General features: G+C 37.5%; 2 protein-coding genes across 6 annotated transcripts in view; one reads left to right on the top strand and one right to left on the bottom strand.

Moving 5' to 3' along the window:
* LOC144036205 (roundabout homolog 1-like) overlaps window positions 1–15966 on the top strand; it is a 117278-nt gene that overhangs the window by 16122 nt on the left and 85190 nt on the right. The window contains exons 1-2 of one of the 4 annotated variants that reach the window (XM_077546650.1): window positions 13402–13420; window positions 13541–13670. The exons of 2 other annotated variants lie outside the window; for them this stretch is intronic. The gene's annotated coding sequence lies outside the window, so the exon portion shown is untranslated. Of the gene's footprint in view, window positions 1–13401; window positions 13421–13540; window positions 13671–15966 lie in introns of those variants that run through there. One more of the 4 variants, XM_077546656.1, reaches the window with a different exon arrangement.
* Window positions 1540–9406, bottom strand: ppm1db (protein phosphatase, Mg2+/Mn2+ dependent, 1Db). 2 transcript variants are annotated; one of them, XM_077547342.1, is made up of 7 exons: window positions 8744–9405; window positions 7185–7413; window positions 6775–6899; window positions 6484–6665; window positions 6158–6385; window positions 5769–5856; window positions 4169–4316 (listed from the first exon to the last, which is right to left on the bottom strand). In XM_077547342.1, the coding sequence occupies exons 1-6, from the start codon at window positions 9246–9248 to the stop codon at window positions 5773–5775; spliced, it is 1353 nt and encodes a 450-aa protein (XP_077403468.1). In that variant the 5' UTR covers window positions 9249–9405; the 3' UTR covers window positions 4169–4316; window positions 5769–5772. The 2 variants fall into 2 exon arrangements, with proteins under 2 accessions (XP_077403466.1, XP_077403468.1); XM_077547340.1 differs by lacking the exon at window positions 5769–5856 and having other exon boundaries at window positions 1540–4316; window positions 8744–9406.

The following is a 15966-nucleotide window of genomic DNA, read 5'->3' as shown; positions in this document are numbered from 1 at the left end:
CAAGTGGGAGACACTAGTGATGATGTGTCGGCTAATGCAAAGTGACAGTGTACGCGGCAAGAGTGGGTAGTTGCGTGCGAGGTAGGTCAGCAGATGTTGCGCTGACAGTCAATGAAATATTCAGGCCCAGACACCACTATCATCACTTTGTAATCTTTGCCCGTATGTTTGCAATGGAAGTAAATGGTAAACATTTCAAAACAATTTCAAGGCAGGGATTAAAAGCACCAGCAGATGGCGTCTCCTCACTTTTTACAAATGATGGGAAAATGAAGCTTCATGAAGCACTTGTGATATATTTTTTTACTCCTCTAGATGGTGGTCTTGGTTTAAAGATAAAGGATAGTGCAATGGAAATTGATATTTCCACATCATTTTTAGAGCAAGATCGCCACCTAGAGGACCAAAAAGCTTCATGAAGCTTCATTTGTCCACCCCTAATTTTTACTCAACAATATACGTGTTTATGTGTTACCAATTTCTTAGATTGACCGTCAGGACAAGGACTTCATGGAATTCAGCAAAAGTAGCTTTTTTTTCTTTCTTGCTTTTACTGCTAAACTAACTTTAGCTTTTTTTATACCATGCTTGGCTCCAGGTGAGAGAGCATGACCAAACATCTTCTTCTGCCTGGACAAAAAATAATAATAAATCATGAAAATATCCCGTTTTCGATGTGGGACAAAGGGGAGGAGTGCACCGCATCGTTACCATGACTGGTAGACCGTGAACTGCTCCCGAGTCAATTACAATGATTGTAGGGGGGAGGGGGGGGAGAAGAAAAGTAGGTTGTGTGCGCATTTTTATCATATATTTTGTTTAAAAAGTATTTCTTCTTAGCTGTTTACACACTTTTTGCACTCTGCGCTTGTAAACCGGAGATACAGCACGGTGCAGGTTCAATCCCCATCCACCCATTAAAATAAAATAAAATCAATCGCAGGAGCAAAACCTCCAACAAGGACTTAGATTATTATCTTATTCATTCATTTGTCACCTAAGACTTAAAAAAAAAAAAAAGAGTTAGATTATTTGTTTTTGCTTTGTTTTCTATCCATAAAGAGAAAGCATACGTTAAAATAGTTATGTGTGGCATCTTTTTGAGTAAAGATTCTGTATCATTTACATATTTCGACAATGGGCTGTGTGTCCTCAGTTTTGTAAATCAAAATACGGTAACCCAAGTCTAGGGCGAATGGAAAATTCTATTAAAATGGCTCGTTTGTTTACAAGACAATTCGTATAAGCCAGCACCCCCACCTTTCATATATAATACTGTACATGTGGACAATAAAAGTCAAATATAACATTTAGTGTGTGTAATGCAAGGACTGGGTAGTATAATAGTACTCACACATACAGTAAGCAGATAACAGCAAAGCACATCTTAAAACAGTGATGTGGTTAGCACTGGTTACAAATGAGACCTTTTTAAGCCATTAACATTGCTGCCATCTACTGGTACAAGACACCATTGCAAGTGTCCTGCAGCATGTGAAAACATCTCAGCGCTACTACATCAGCCACGGAAACTCCAACTGTAAAATGGAAACTTTATTACAACACAGACAGTACATATCCAGTCACTTTCAAAGAATGTACCTCAATTCAGTTAGTCCTGAGAAGTGGCGGTGATATGAAACCAAAGTGTTGCAATTGTTAAAACACAGCTAATGTCCATTAACATCCATGAGTTCTGGAAACTTCATAACACAGAATAAATCTGAGCATGCCAGACGTCTGGAAACCAGATTATTTTGCATAATAATGTACTGTACAAACCCCCTATTGCATAATGATGTACTGTACAAAATCAACAAAATGCCTGCAACGGTTGTGAGGACTCCACATCGCAGGCTTTAGTTCATGTCATTTAAACCTTGGTGTGGAAAATTGAAGGTGCACGATAAATAGAATGAGGCTTAAATACCCGGGAAATTCTTAAAATATCTGGATCCCTCATATGAAAAGCACCGACTTGTTTGTGCTAAGGCAACAATTCATGTAACAAAAAAAAGGCAAACAAACCAACTACAACAGTCACTCAGCTGCCACATCAACAAGTTCGAATTGATGCAATAATGTGTACTCATTCCGACCAAGTAGCATATAGGGGTGGAGTAATATGCAAACAGCTACGCAAACAAACGTACAGAAGAGACAATTGAAAATCATTAGCGCATAGTTAATAGTTTATATAGCTTATATGCACCGATCAAAACAATTGGGGAAGACAAGACACTGGTGTAAAGCACGAGCATGTTAGGACACAAATTTCATAGGATTTCTTCCAAAAAATAATGTATTTCATAGGGCTGCACAATATCGTCATCATGTTAACGACACGTGAAATGTGTACCGTAAAGATGTGCAATAGGTTTCATATTTTATTGGTATTGGTATTGTCTAACTTTGACCAATCAGATCCAGCCTTAAATGTGCATCACTATCCAATAGGTGAATAGTAACTGGTGGGATTACTCACACTAAATTACTTCTTAGAATATATGCATAAAAATGGTGGGAAAAAATATTAGATAATAAGAATTTCATTTCTTTAGGTATGTTATATATGACAATCTTTTTTTTTTCTCCTATATATCGCAATATTCAACAATGCATGTTTTTCCAATATCGTGCAGCCCTAGTATTTAGTAGAAAACTAACATTGTGGACGATATAACTATCCTTAACTCCCTTCCCACAAGAACATTATAGAAAGCTTGTGACAAATAACATTTTCCGTGCTGAATGTTGGTCATAAACCACAGCCACTGAAAGCAGTATAATGCTAAACTTGTACGGTTATCCTGTAAATTCCTACGAGATTGTGCTAGGGACATTTATTACTTATTACAACCTGATTATTTTTTGTCACAGCTCTTCAAGAATGACCTGCAAAGGGACTTTGGGGGATGTCATTAATTTTTGGTCATATCATCACAAATTCACAAAGCAGGAGGCCCAATGAGTCTCAACACAGTCCTATACTGATGGTGAGATTTTAGTGGAATTTTCTGACTTCACAGAGCTCTATACAGTACTGACAGAAAAATACAATTAAATGCAATAGAACAAAACTAGTCCACGTTATGCCCGGATCCTTCTAATGACTGGTCTGAATTTTGGACACTTTGAAAAAAATTTATCAAATCCAAACAATCTAAAATCAGAGGTGGGGATCCCGTCAGCACTGACAAACTGTCCGTAAGTCTATTGACTAATGGTCGGAGGTGGAGGAGTTCAGTAGGTTTATTCCCGGTTCTGCGTTGTACTTTAAAACTTGTTTTAGGCTTTATTGATTTTGTGTTTTGTATAAAAGACCGGTACTTTCTTTTCATTCTGATCTCATGAAATTATTTTTTTGAGAGCATCCCTGCATTAGGGTCCACCCCACCACATATCCCGACAGCGGAATGTCCACCTCTGTCTGTCGGTCCTAAAAAAGTGGTGACAAATCTTGGTAAAAATAAAATGAGTGACTGATGATTACAATTTGCTTCATCTAAAATAAAAATAAAAAGGACCGACGATGACGGAAGGTGCCTAGGGCGCTGACGAATGACAGACCAGCAAAATTTTGTAAATTGCCCACCTCTTCTTAAAATCGACTTTAATTACTAAAGAGGAACTCTTTCTAAACTTCTAAAGGGACTGGGGACATTTTTTACCCATCAAAATATCCTTTCGATATATACTATTGTCATTATATTCATGTAGAAGTATGAAAATAGTGTACATTGAACAAATCTACAATTTACGTAAAAACAAAAATTCAATTATAGGGCAGGGAGTCTAGCCAAATGAGAAAAATGTAAACAAAAACAAAAAAACAAAGCACATTGAAAATCTCAATGTTCGTCATATTTACAAATAAGTGACTTTCTACAAATAAACTCAAGAGAGGCTTGTGGTTATCCCACTCAGTACACACACAAGAAAGCCTTGTGCTGCTGCGGCACGGCTGTGTTGTCGCTCTCTCGCTTGTGAATTTCACACGATTGTTCACTTTTGCTGCGAGGCGTCTTGTGAGGCAAACTTTTGTCTGGGGACTGACCACGCTGACCATCTTCGGGGGCAGCATGTGGAGAGCGGTGAGATCTTTTTAACGGAGAAGCAGACTCAGAAGTCCGGTCATGGACCGCTGAGTCTTGCTTTTGGAACACATTCAGTGGAGGCAGTGTGGCTCCCGTAGAGTCAACGCCAGGCAAGACATGCGCGGTGGCACAGAAAGCAGCTTCGTACACCCCAAATGCCTGCTCCAAAGTCTTAGTATGTTGTTTAAGTAGAGAGGAGGCATTCTCTGCTTCATGGCGCTAGAAAAAGCAACAACAAATAATCAAAAAACAACAACATAATTCCATTTTTTCAATTATACCATACAGATAACTCATAATTCTAAAATCAACTAGATGCATGGAAGTCACAAATAATGAACATACATACTGTAAATAATAGTCAAAAACAGCAAATTAAATCGTGTCATAATGCAAAAAGTCTCACTGAAGCAAATGTTTGAGTTTTTTTTCTTCTTTTGAGTACAGTAAAGTGGCTAGATATAGCAGTATTTTTTTAACTGTACAACAGTCAGCAGCCAAATTGCCCCGGAAAACTATTAGGGATGCAACGATAACGGCAACATCGCGATAATGAAACTGCCACAATATCGTTGTCGTCAGGTCACGATATTAAAAGGGCTAAGTGGATTTCCATGTGTGCAGTGCGGAACCCTCTGGTGGTTAGTTTATTAGTGCCGTTTAATTTTAATTAGGCATGTTGTTGGCCACCTACATTTAAGACCCACACTAATCTCCAGATGAAGGGGAATGGAACACATTTTGCTCCATAAATTGACTCGATTGACAATGTGTGCGTGCATTAGCAAGTAAGTGCCTCAATATTAAGTGTTATTAGTGATTGTAGGAAATTTATGTGCATTGAGGTTAATTTTACCTGTACTATTTTAAGTATATTTATCATTTTTAATTACTACCTCAGCTAAATAGCATTGTATTGACAAGGCACTTAAAATAACATGACTGGCCAAGCCAATTTCTTTGTCAATGCTGCTATGTACAAACAATATTGTGCTTTTTTTTTTAACAATATCATGAGTTTTTAAACAATATTGTGATTTTTTTTAATATTGCCAACCTCTCTGCAAATGCCACAATATCATGATAATTATCGTATCGTGGGGTTCATATCGTGACATTTGGATATCGTTACTTCCCTGCAAATCATACTATTAATATTATTAAAATATATATCACTGAATAAAAAAATAATAAATATAAGTTCAAAAAATATTAAGCTATAGTTATAAGATCTTCCATTCTTTTGAAATACTTTCTTGTGTCTCTGTTGGACGGGATACGGCCTAGCTCGATATCTCTGTTCAAGTTCATTCTAAAATTGTTTGTGGTGTTCTTCACCAAGGTCATACCTTTGTTAGCCACGCTTTAGACAGTCTTGCTGGAGCAGAAAGAGGCTTTCCCAAAAGCACAAAGTTGGATGCACTGAAGTGTTCGAAAATTGTCTTGGTAAGGTCAGAAAATAACATGGGTGGTATTTTGGAATTCAGGATTAAGTTTTGAAAAATAGAGTCATCTGCCCTCCAATATGATTGAATGAGTTTTGTTTGTGTTTCTAAATTGAGACGTGAACCAGCTGTAAGGACAATTCTTTTTTTCTTTTTCTTTTTTAAATAGCTAATGGCTATTCTAGCTCGGTCACTGATAGTTTGACACAGTTTCATGAGCAGTCACCTGACTACCACTCCAGGCATGTCCATCCCTCATGTTCTTCTCCATATATCTCATCTTCTTCATTAAACATGCCATCCTCACGCTCCGCCTGTTGGCCCCGAAAACAAAGAATGATATGATGAACCACTGGTCCACGGGTCAAAGTGTTCTCTGAACCTTTACATTTTCCCACGTGAGCATATTGATATATTTTTAAGTAACTATACATGGAATAGTTGAGAATAAACCAACAAAATATTCAGATATTCTTAATGTTCTTGAGAAAGATATGGTCAATAACCAGATCCGCATTTGAAAATCGCAAGTTATTCTACATCATGGTCTCAGTGGTTCATCCTTATGACAAAACCCAGGGTGAAGTCAGGATGAACTCGAGTTGTGACACTGACCTTCGGAGCCTCATACAGGTTATACGGGGTTCCCGGGAAGGGAATGTGGTCAATTCCTTGAGCCATGTCCACCATGATCTCATCTCGGTGCATCGGGATAGTCGGGCCGCCACGCTCCTGCAGAGCCAGTACAATGACTGTTGTGTTGTCAGCGCGCAGCATGCGTTCTTTCCAAAATAGTAGTGCGGTGCATCCCAACCGGCAGGCACAAGACATTCCTTTCGGCCCCTGAATAGCAAAAGAGAAATTGTGATATGATGTGACATTAAAGTGCCAAAATCAAAACGCTAACAAATGTTATGGCAATATGTTCATGAATTACGCACCACCATTTTGTCATGGCTATAACACATATTGACGGCGTTCTTTGGAGGCATCATGTTCCATAGCCCATCACTACCAAGGATAACGTAGCGATGTCGCTTGGGGTCAAGGGTCATTACTGTGGTATCGGGCTCTGGCGACACCACAAACTCGCCACTGTAGAAATCATAGCTCCACAAATCACCTTTCAACAGATAATGTCATGTGTCATTAACATCAGGGATTGCCAAATGGCAGTGTATGTATATATATATATTTTTTTATTTATTATTGCTGAGTAATAGTTTCGTCACCAAGCGATCGCGCGACTGCCAAAAAGGGGATCTGGTCGATGACTGTGCTCCTCCTCACTGGCCCGTTGTGGGTAAGTCGGGGTCTCTTCCACACTACGCGGTTCACCCCGGATTTCTTCATTACACTGCAGTAAGTAAATAAGAGCAGTTTATGTATGATATTAGTAGGTTCATTGAAAATTAATTTTAACCAAGATGTGAAGATGAATGGTTGATTGTTTATATATGAGTAATTATATGCAATTGACTTATGACTAGTCCAAAACAGAAAAAAAAACATTTGTCACCCTTGTCTTGACCTAAACCAGAATCATCTTCCGGATTACACTACCTCAATGGCAAATGGGATTTATGAGATTACAAAATGCACTGGATCTTGCAAAATTAACTGTTTTCCCCCCCACGCTCACCTCCCGCCCAGCCGCTCGATCCTTTCCTTCTCTTTAGGAAGTTCCGGTTTATGGTCTTGTGTGACTTCAAGTGCTTGAAGTGTGATATCTGAATCATTTTCTTTCACTCCAACCACTACTGCTGAATCTCCCACATGAGCAACATACATGTGAACTCCTCGGATCACAATCACACTCGCTGTGGTGCCTGACGTACTGGGCAGGCCTGTAATTGTTTTAGGCCACTCCGCTGCAAAGAAAATAAAAGGAAAAGGTGTCATTCAATACGGTCAAAGAAGGGTGGGTGAAATTATTTATTCTTATGTGTACTGCAGTGTCGTAAATGTCAACAATTCTCAAGAGTTTAAAATATTTTAAATTGTGTACCACCAATAGTCTAAACACAATATTCAGATTAATACTGTGTTTGTAGAATATAAATTAAGCATAAAAAGCCACCAGTTTTTATCTATCTTAGGAGGCTGCCATCTTGCCCTGTACTGCCACCTGCTGTCGACTGAAATTGATGTCACGGTGCCCAACGGCTCTGTGTATGTTGTAAAAAATATACCAGTGTCAATCCATTGAGGGACACTGGTATAAAATAGATTTTTAACACACTCTCATTAGAAGGACTTAATGCTATTTTCAAGCACAACACTAATCCAAGTGTGGTTTCTGCCCGTTTGGTTTCTTCCAGGTGACATTTCAAGCTTATTTGAAAGGGGTTACCACTAATACTAATTTGTTCCATCTCCTTTTGCAGTAACCACACACTCAATTTATTGTAATCTATGGTTTTACCAATTGGGCCAGCTGTCTTGTTTATCTTATTTTTCTATTTTTCAATAGTTATTGGTTTCTGCAAATTTAATGAAGAAACATCAATTTGTTATTATCTTCCATTAGCTTTAAGAGTAGAGGGAAAAAAGTGTTCTGAATTTTGTACATCTGGGGTTCAACTATGAAATGTGTTTGAAGTTTAGACAGTGCTAAATTACAAGTCAGTTGCCCCTAAAGTTTTACATTTTAGAATTCGACCAACTTAACTTTCTTAATAGTGCTGTAAACAGTCTTAATAGTCCTCTAAACGATCTTAGTGGTCTTTCTTGTTGCAAGTAAATTTTGAACATGTTCATATCGTTAACAGAACTATTAAGACAGTTAGAGAACGTTTAAGACCGTATCTTACTGAGCTGCGCAGGCTTGCGAGGGTGCACGCACATAGCGAGTGCTTCTTCGGCAAGCTTCGTTCAATGTTGTAAAACGTTGCAAATATACTCAAACCGTTTTTTTAAATTTTATTTTTGTTTTAAGTATAGAATGTGAATAATTCTGCCATCTATATATGTGAGTGAAGGAAAACTGATACAAGTCCATCTTTTGGCATTGGGTCTCAAACACAAGTGTATCTCTCCTGGTGGTGTGTTGACTTTCCCGAGCCATTACAAACACGCCTAAGTGTTTTTTATGGTGTCATATAATCAGCTCAGCTGGAAAATATACCTCCTCCACACACAGTGTATAATGTTGTTTAAAGCGTGACCACCCACATTAACAAAATATAAGGAAAGGCTTACGTAGTTGTTTCCACATTGCATGGTGGCAAGCAATGAATCCTTTACGGAGAGCAGCACATACTTCCGAGTGATCCTTGGACCAAAACCCTCTTTGTCTCTTTAATAAATCCCACAAATGTTCCCTGGCGAAATGGGCTGCTTCCCGGCCTCCGTGACCATCAAACACGGCGAAAAACGCCACGGACCTCCGAGTGTCCACAAGGCGCTCCTCGACTTTTTCGTCTGATAGCGGCGCGCTGCGGTCGCCGGTGTCCTCGCTGGCCAGGCTCTCAACCCACATAGCAGAAACCGGGCCAGGCGCGGTCGCCACATTTTCGCTTTCGGAGCGTTTCGCCGAGTCGCTATCCGCGTTGTCCTGTCCCCCGTGTCGGTGTGATTTTGTGTAGTCCTCGCTAGCCGCCGACGTCGGCTCATACTCGATTCTTATCTCGACAACATCCTCCATATATTTCCTCCCTCCTTGCTCGGAAAACGCACTCATACGAAATATTATCGCATCGTCCATGATTGCTAACACCAAATGCTGCCTAGCGAGACAACAAAAGGGCGCACGTAGTGGCTAACTGTAGCTCACGAGCTAAATTTTTGAACCGATTTTGCCGCGATTGTATGGCCGAAGGTTTCCTTCCTTTTTTGTTTATCCTCTTCTCACGTCACGCGTCACGCCTTGCGTCGTGACGTCACGACGCTGTTCCGTAACGCAACTGCGCATGGCAAGCTTCGTCTGAAAAGAGAAGAAAACAAAGTAGGCTACAGTACAAAGAAAATTAAGTAATGAATAGGTAGGAAAGCAAATTTGATTTATAATGTACTTTATATTGACATTACTAAGTGATTCACATAGTTATAGAGTTGTCAGAGAAAAACAAAAAAATATAGTAAAATATGAATATAAATATAAAATACGAAAAAAGAATAGGCCTATACGGATAATACAAAACATAACATATTTACTAGCTAAATGTGTTTTGACTTATTTTTAAAAGCGACTACGGAATAGACAGTTCTAATCTAAAAAAGAAAAAAAGTGAATTTTTACCATTTTGGGAAAACAGTTTGTCTATTGTTTTTTAGTTTTGTTTTTTAGAAGGGACATTAAGTGAAATATTGTCATTGGACAGCAGTGACTTATAACAGGACAATGTAATGACACCAAATAACATGGAGCAGCCTGGCAATTATTGAGGGCCCTGTAAGTGACTGTTAACCCTGAAATGAACATAGAGTGATTGGCACTGAAAGAAAAAAACATTGAATTGGGTTTTTGCAATTGCAATTGCAAAAATTGTTTTATTATCCTTAAAATTTTTTATCAGTACATTAGTATATGTTATAGGATATATTAAACTTACTTGTTAATAGTAAGTTGTACAATTGTACTTATAGGCCATAAGGGCATTACTTATAAACAAACTTTAAATCCTCACAAATATTTGATATAAAAGCTTGCAGAAAATTCATCATCACAGCAAATCTTATAACCATTATTTTCACCACTGTGCAACTGCGGGGCATACAGCAGTAATGTGTTGAATTGTTGCAATTATTCTTAATTCTTTATTTTTTTCCTCATGGTTATACATTAGTACGCACATTTTGGTCATTTCAAACTATTGGTGCCCAGTACAGTGTTATGGATGGATGGATGGATGGATGCCGTGATAAGTAATTCACTGAGTAGTGCTGTAGTAATGCCATGTGGAGGCAGTATTTAGCCAGATAAATACATTATTTTTTGCTCCAGTTTTTCTTTACATATATATCACACACTTTGAACTGGGTCATAGAACATATAGTAAAATCTGTTCTGTAAAACATATTTACTCTTGTTCTGTTATTCTACATTCACATAAGTGTGTTTGAGAAAGAGCACCAAAGTGAAAGTAAGACAAAAGAAGGGATACATGCTTAATAAACAAAAATTTAAATTCCCTCTTCATCCTTCATCCATTCTCAAAGTACCCAAGCCCCGACCTTGACTTTTGCCTTGAAAACTCCATAGCTCTTTCATTCTTTCTCCTCTTATTAATAGTCCAGGCCTCTGAGGTCCTGTCTGCACATAGGCCGCTATTACAGATGAAGAGGCAAAGTGATTTCCATGTAAATGGTGTCAGAATGCCATTTTCAAGTGAAGCTGCGGAGAAAATGAATTCCTGAAGACGAGACGCATTACAAAGGGGCAATGACACCTGAATTGCATTCTTACAGATTCCCCATGCAGCTCTTGTATAATGGCCCATCCATAAAAATAGCTTTGTTTGGCTTCTTGTGTAGATGCAGAAGTGTCAGTCAACACAACCAAAGCAGAGGAAGTGGAAATGGGGATTTGAATATTACCATATAAATATGGAAGCAAATCAGACTTAAACTATGAGAGAAGGATCACACATTTGCTTGGTGAAAAAACTTTTTCATGAAAGTAACTTGAAATGATTAATTGGTACGGTACCTCGGTGAACTGCAGACAAACAAACAAATTGCTTTTGTTACTTGGTTTTGGCTATTTGTCAACATGACAAGCTCATCAAACTGCTAAAAAAAATAAAGATGGAAAACAACAATACAGAATAAGCAGAGGGCAAACAAGCTTGTTGAATTACTAGATGATAAATGCCATGATTGCACTTGCTCAAATAACACGAGATTCTGTATATTTGACTTTAATGCGATGATATAATCTTAACCTGTAACTGAATACAAAGTTGAGATACTGTTGTATGACTGACAACAGGTTTGATAATGTACCTGACATTTAATGAAAAAAAAATCGACTTGTTCTGCCTGTCATAATATATAATTATTTAATTTCCTGACCAAACTGCAATGGTTATGCAGTTCTGACCAGTTAAGCAAGATTCTTGTAAAAGAAAAGCCTGTTTCCTCAGGAGATGATTATCTGTGAAACTAGCACACTCTCAAGCACACTCCAGTGAGAAAGATAAATGGCCGTGCTATTGACTTCAGGTTAATTCAGAACTGCACCGCTGAGTAAGATGAAGGGATTTAAGGAGTGATCTTGTCATACTCATACTTTACTGTATCGTACAGGCTTTTTACCTATAATTGTTGATGACATTTTCATGACCAAAACATAATCAACTACCAGGTAATATTCAAATATTTTCGTAAAGAGAAGGTGGATATATTCTGAGGGTGTTACATAATTTAAAGACAAAGTATTCATGGACAACAATTAAAAGTTTTTGCATATCTATATGTGGGGTAAAACCTTGGAATATACTGAATGCAACAATGCCCAAACATACACCAGTTTAAAAAGAAATAAAATATGTATTTTTGAGAAGTTTAGAGAGGAAAAGGGCTTGATAAATAATTGGGGAAATAATAGTTCTATTGTGGGAAACACTTGTACTTTTACTATAATGGTGATAATAAATTAATTATGATTGCTGTTGTTGTTATTATTATTATTATGTAAAAGCCAAGTATATATAATATATTATTTATTACAAATAACAAGTAATCCTCATTAAGTCTAATAATATATCATATATATATCTAATAGTATATACTGTATATTATGTTTTAGAAAAATGTACAGATCATAAAAACATTTCTTTTGACATTTTGATGTTGTAATGGAGATAAAGGGGTAGGAATATAAAAGTTTTTAATTATTATGATTTTTGTTCGAAAGGAAAATCAAATCAAATTAAATAATAGAAACAATTAAGCATCTTAATGGGACTGCGTTAAATACGGTTATTTTTTGCTTTTACAGTATTAAATAAAAAAAAAGGTTTACATAAATAATCTTTAAAAGCGGTCAGACTAATTTCTCAATGGCTACTGAGAATGTGACACAACATGATAAAGAAAAATACAGCATTCCCCTTATTTCAGCCCATCACTTGTGTGAAAGTGTGTGTCTGTAAGGTTAGATCGAACCGCATTTTCAGATCAATTCCTCTCTTCGGTTGCACACATCATTACACCGCAGAGGAGGCATTTATCATTTATTGTGGCTGTGTTTTTCTCAATAAAATCAAATTAAGAATATACCCCAAATCAATTATAAAGTGATTCAATCAATTTAGGAGCACTGAAAAAAATAAACTGAGGTTGCACTATAGACCGACAATAGAGCTTTTATTGATTTCCTGAGCTTTACAGACATATCGTTTTAACCACAAAATATAAGAATGATATTTGTCTCAAGTTTGCCATCTAAATGATAAAGTGAGGTTTCTACCTCGTGACCTGCGCATGCCGGCTTCTTCCTCCCCTGCTCATTATCAACCTTGATAACAAGAAGTAAGAAAGAAATTAATTCAGTTTCATTTGGTGAAAGAGAGAGCCAAGCTTGTTTTGCTGCAGGACACAGTAGGAAGCATTTCTGCAGTCTGTGCAGTGGTGGCTGTCCATATTAAAACACTGGCTGCAGGAAACCAGAAAAAAAACCATACAAATCTCTTTATCTGAGGAGAAATACCAAAATACTAAATAGTGATTGTTAAGCCCAGAATTAACAAAAACGAGAAAATAACCATGCTAGCAGGTTTATTGTTTTTTTTAATTAGATAAAATAAAATAAAAAAAATGTTAAACCCACAACAGAAGCTAACATGTTTTTAGTGCCACAGAACGTGTGAGCATGCTCTGTAAATCTGCAGCCTTAGGACCCTGAGGAAAAAGTGGACCTAGGTTGCTGCAGAGGTAGGTTTGCAATTTGTATGCACCCCATCTGATAGCGCTGCTTGGATCACAGATGGATTATTAAGGATTTTCTTTCAGTATGGGCAGCTCCTTTTGATTTTGTTACTCCTCTTCTTGCAGGTTTACATTGCACCTTCTTTTTCTTTGCCAACTCTCAGTGTTAAATGCTTGAATGCCTGAAAGAAGCACACTGACAGATTTGGTTATGCCAATAAACGGAGCTGTGATATTGGAGGAATCACCTGGGAGGGTAAGTTGTGAAGTTGCAAGTCTTGTTTGATATCTTTTTAGAGTTGAGTTTTTTGGGCATATGGATGATGCGTTAATTTAATCCTTTTCTCTGCCAATTAATGTTGATCCATTTTGTATGTTTTATGCGCACGCATGCTTCCAAAATAATGTGATATCATGTTTAACTATGTCTGGAATGTTTATCAATATTATTGTATAAAAATTTGATTTATTTACATAGAATTAGGGAATAATTCACAGAATGTGTGCATGACTTGGATTAAAAAATTGAGAATTTTATTTTCAAACTTGCTAAATGCTTTAATTCATAACAACAGCTTGATATCATTATTTCCTCAAAACCCCTTTCCCTCTTAGGTTAGTATTCAGTTGCTTTCTTTGACTTCTGATATAGGAAATCCTTTAGTGGTCTTGAAAACCCAAATGGATTAGGCTTTTGGATGTGTTGGAATTGCATTCAAACTAATCCAGATTCATCGGATCGCATCCTACAGCCCCCCCGATCCCACCCCCAATCAAACGCGCACACGCTCAGTGCAACTGTTGACTCATAAATCCACAACTGTTAAATGTTTCCCATAAATTTTAATAAGGAAATTACTGATACTCTGAAAGGCAGATTGCTTGTAGTCTTATTGTTGCTTATATGTTTCAAGTATTAAGCCCAATAGGATTATTTCCACAGAAAGCTTCAGTTACATCTCACAGCATGTAAACTATATTTGCTGCTGACATATTGGGTCATTCATCTTCTGGGACCAGAGGTCAGTGCCCCTTGTGGCTGCTTCATCGGATCATTTCTTACCCCTGAGGTTAGATTCCCTCCTCCACAATGGCTACTCAGCTGACTATGACTTGTCACTATCAGCATTAACAAAGCTCCCGATGTAGCCTATCATACTTTGAACACCGTTTGTCTTGCGCTGATACTTCACCTAATACGTGTAGTGACAGTGATGAAAACACGCATCCGTCACCCCCATTCACTCTTCCTCCAGAAAATATAAAAATATAAATACCATGGGGTGGCAGGAAGTCCTGACAGCAGTTTTTTTTTTTTTTTTTTTTTTTGCAGTTTCTTGATTGACAGCAGGCATGGTGCGTGCAGGTGAATTTTGTTCACATCAGATATTCGAACCTGTCTCAATATGACAAGGCTGTCCTTTCTACAGTAACACCTCCTTGTAGCTTCTATTATCAATGAATCATACTTCCTGGTTCTACCCCCTGCTGCCATTCTGTACTCTAGTGGTGCTGGCAGAAATCACTTCTCACAGCCCCTTCAATTAGAATTCAATGGTGGGGAGAAAAAAACAGTAAAAGAAAAAGAAAAAAGTGCAGACAACCACCATGCATTCTATCATCTCCCATTCCATCAGCCTCTTGGTGCAAATGGTGCAAAAGTATTAGTGAAAATGGGACGATGACCATGGAACCAGAAATTAAACTTATTGGGACGCAGGAAAGTGCCACTGTATCTTAATATAATACTGTTTTCAATTCAGCCGAGAATGAAAATTATTGTAAATTATTATTTGACACCTAATTTATTTATTTATTTATGATATTTACATATTTTATGGGCTCCCCTGTTTTTTGTTGTTGTTGTTTTTTTTTATTAAAGGTTTATGGTTTATTAGGGGTGCAAACATCAGTGGTTAAGATATAGTGCAATGAAGTCGTTGGGTGAAAACTCCCAGTCACCTGTCGCCGTAAATCCGTATTGTAAGTAGATCTCTTGCTATTGTGTGTGAATGCACCTTTCTTTTTCTTCTTGGTCATAGGCTCTTGTGTTGTCTCATCACTGGGCCTTTTACCCGTTGCAAAGATTTTGCTTGTTTATGGATTTACTTAGCACTCCGTGACCAAGATAATTTGCATCTTGACATGCGTCAAGAGTCCGCCATAGACAATTGGAACAGAATCACTTTTCAAAAATCAACTATTTTTTTAGTCTCGGATAGTAAATAAACCGGAAGTACAATACGTTTTTTTTTCTAGTCTTTCTACTCTTCAGCCCTTAACGGTCTGGTACAAAGTGCCCTGTGGTTGGGCACTAATGAGGTAAAGCCTTTACTTGATCATCTGAAACTTATTTTGATTAATAAGGGGAACTTTAACCATCATTTAAAATGAGTTTGAATGTGGTTCTAATCTAAACAGGCCACATCCAAATTTTAGTGGGGTGTGCACACTTCTGCAAACATATTTTTTTTCTCCATTATTTTATTTTAACTTTTCTTGAAAAGATACACCGAAATCAATTGAGTTATGATGGTGAAAAAAGTTTAAAT

This window comes from Vanacampus margaritifer, chromosome 16, assembly GCF_051991255.1.
Source record: "Vanacampus margaritifer isolate UIUO_Vmar chromosome 16, RoL_Vmar_1.0, whole genome shotgun sequence".
NCBI lineage: Eukaryota > Metazoa > Chordata > Actinopteri > Syngnathiformes > Syngnathidae > Vanacampus > Vanacampus margaritifer.
The sequence above is the reverse complement of the archived record's forward strand: the minus strand, read 5'-3'. Positions and strand labels throughout refer to the sequence as shown.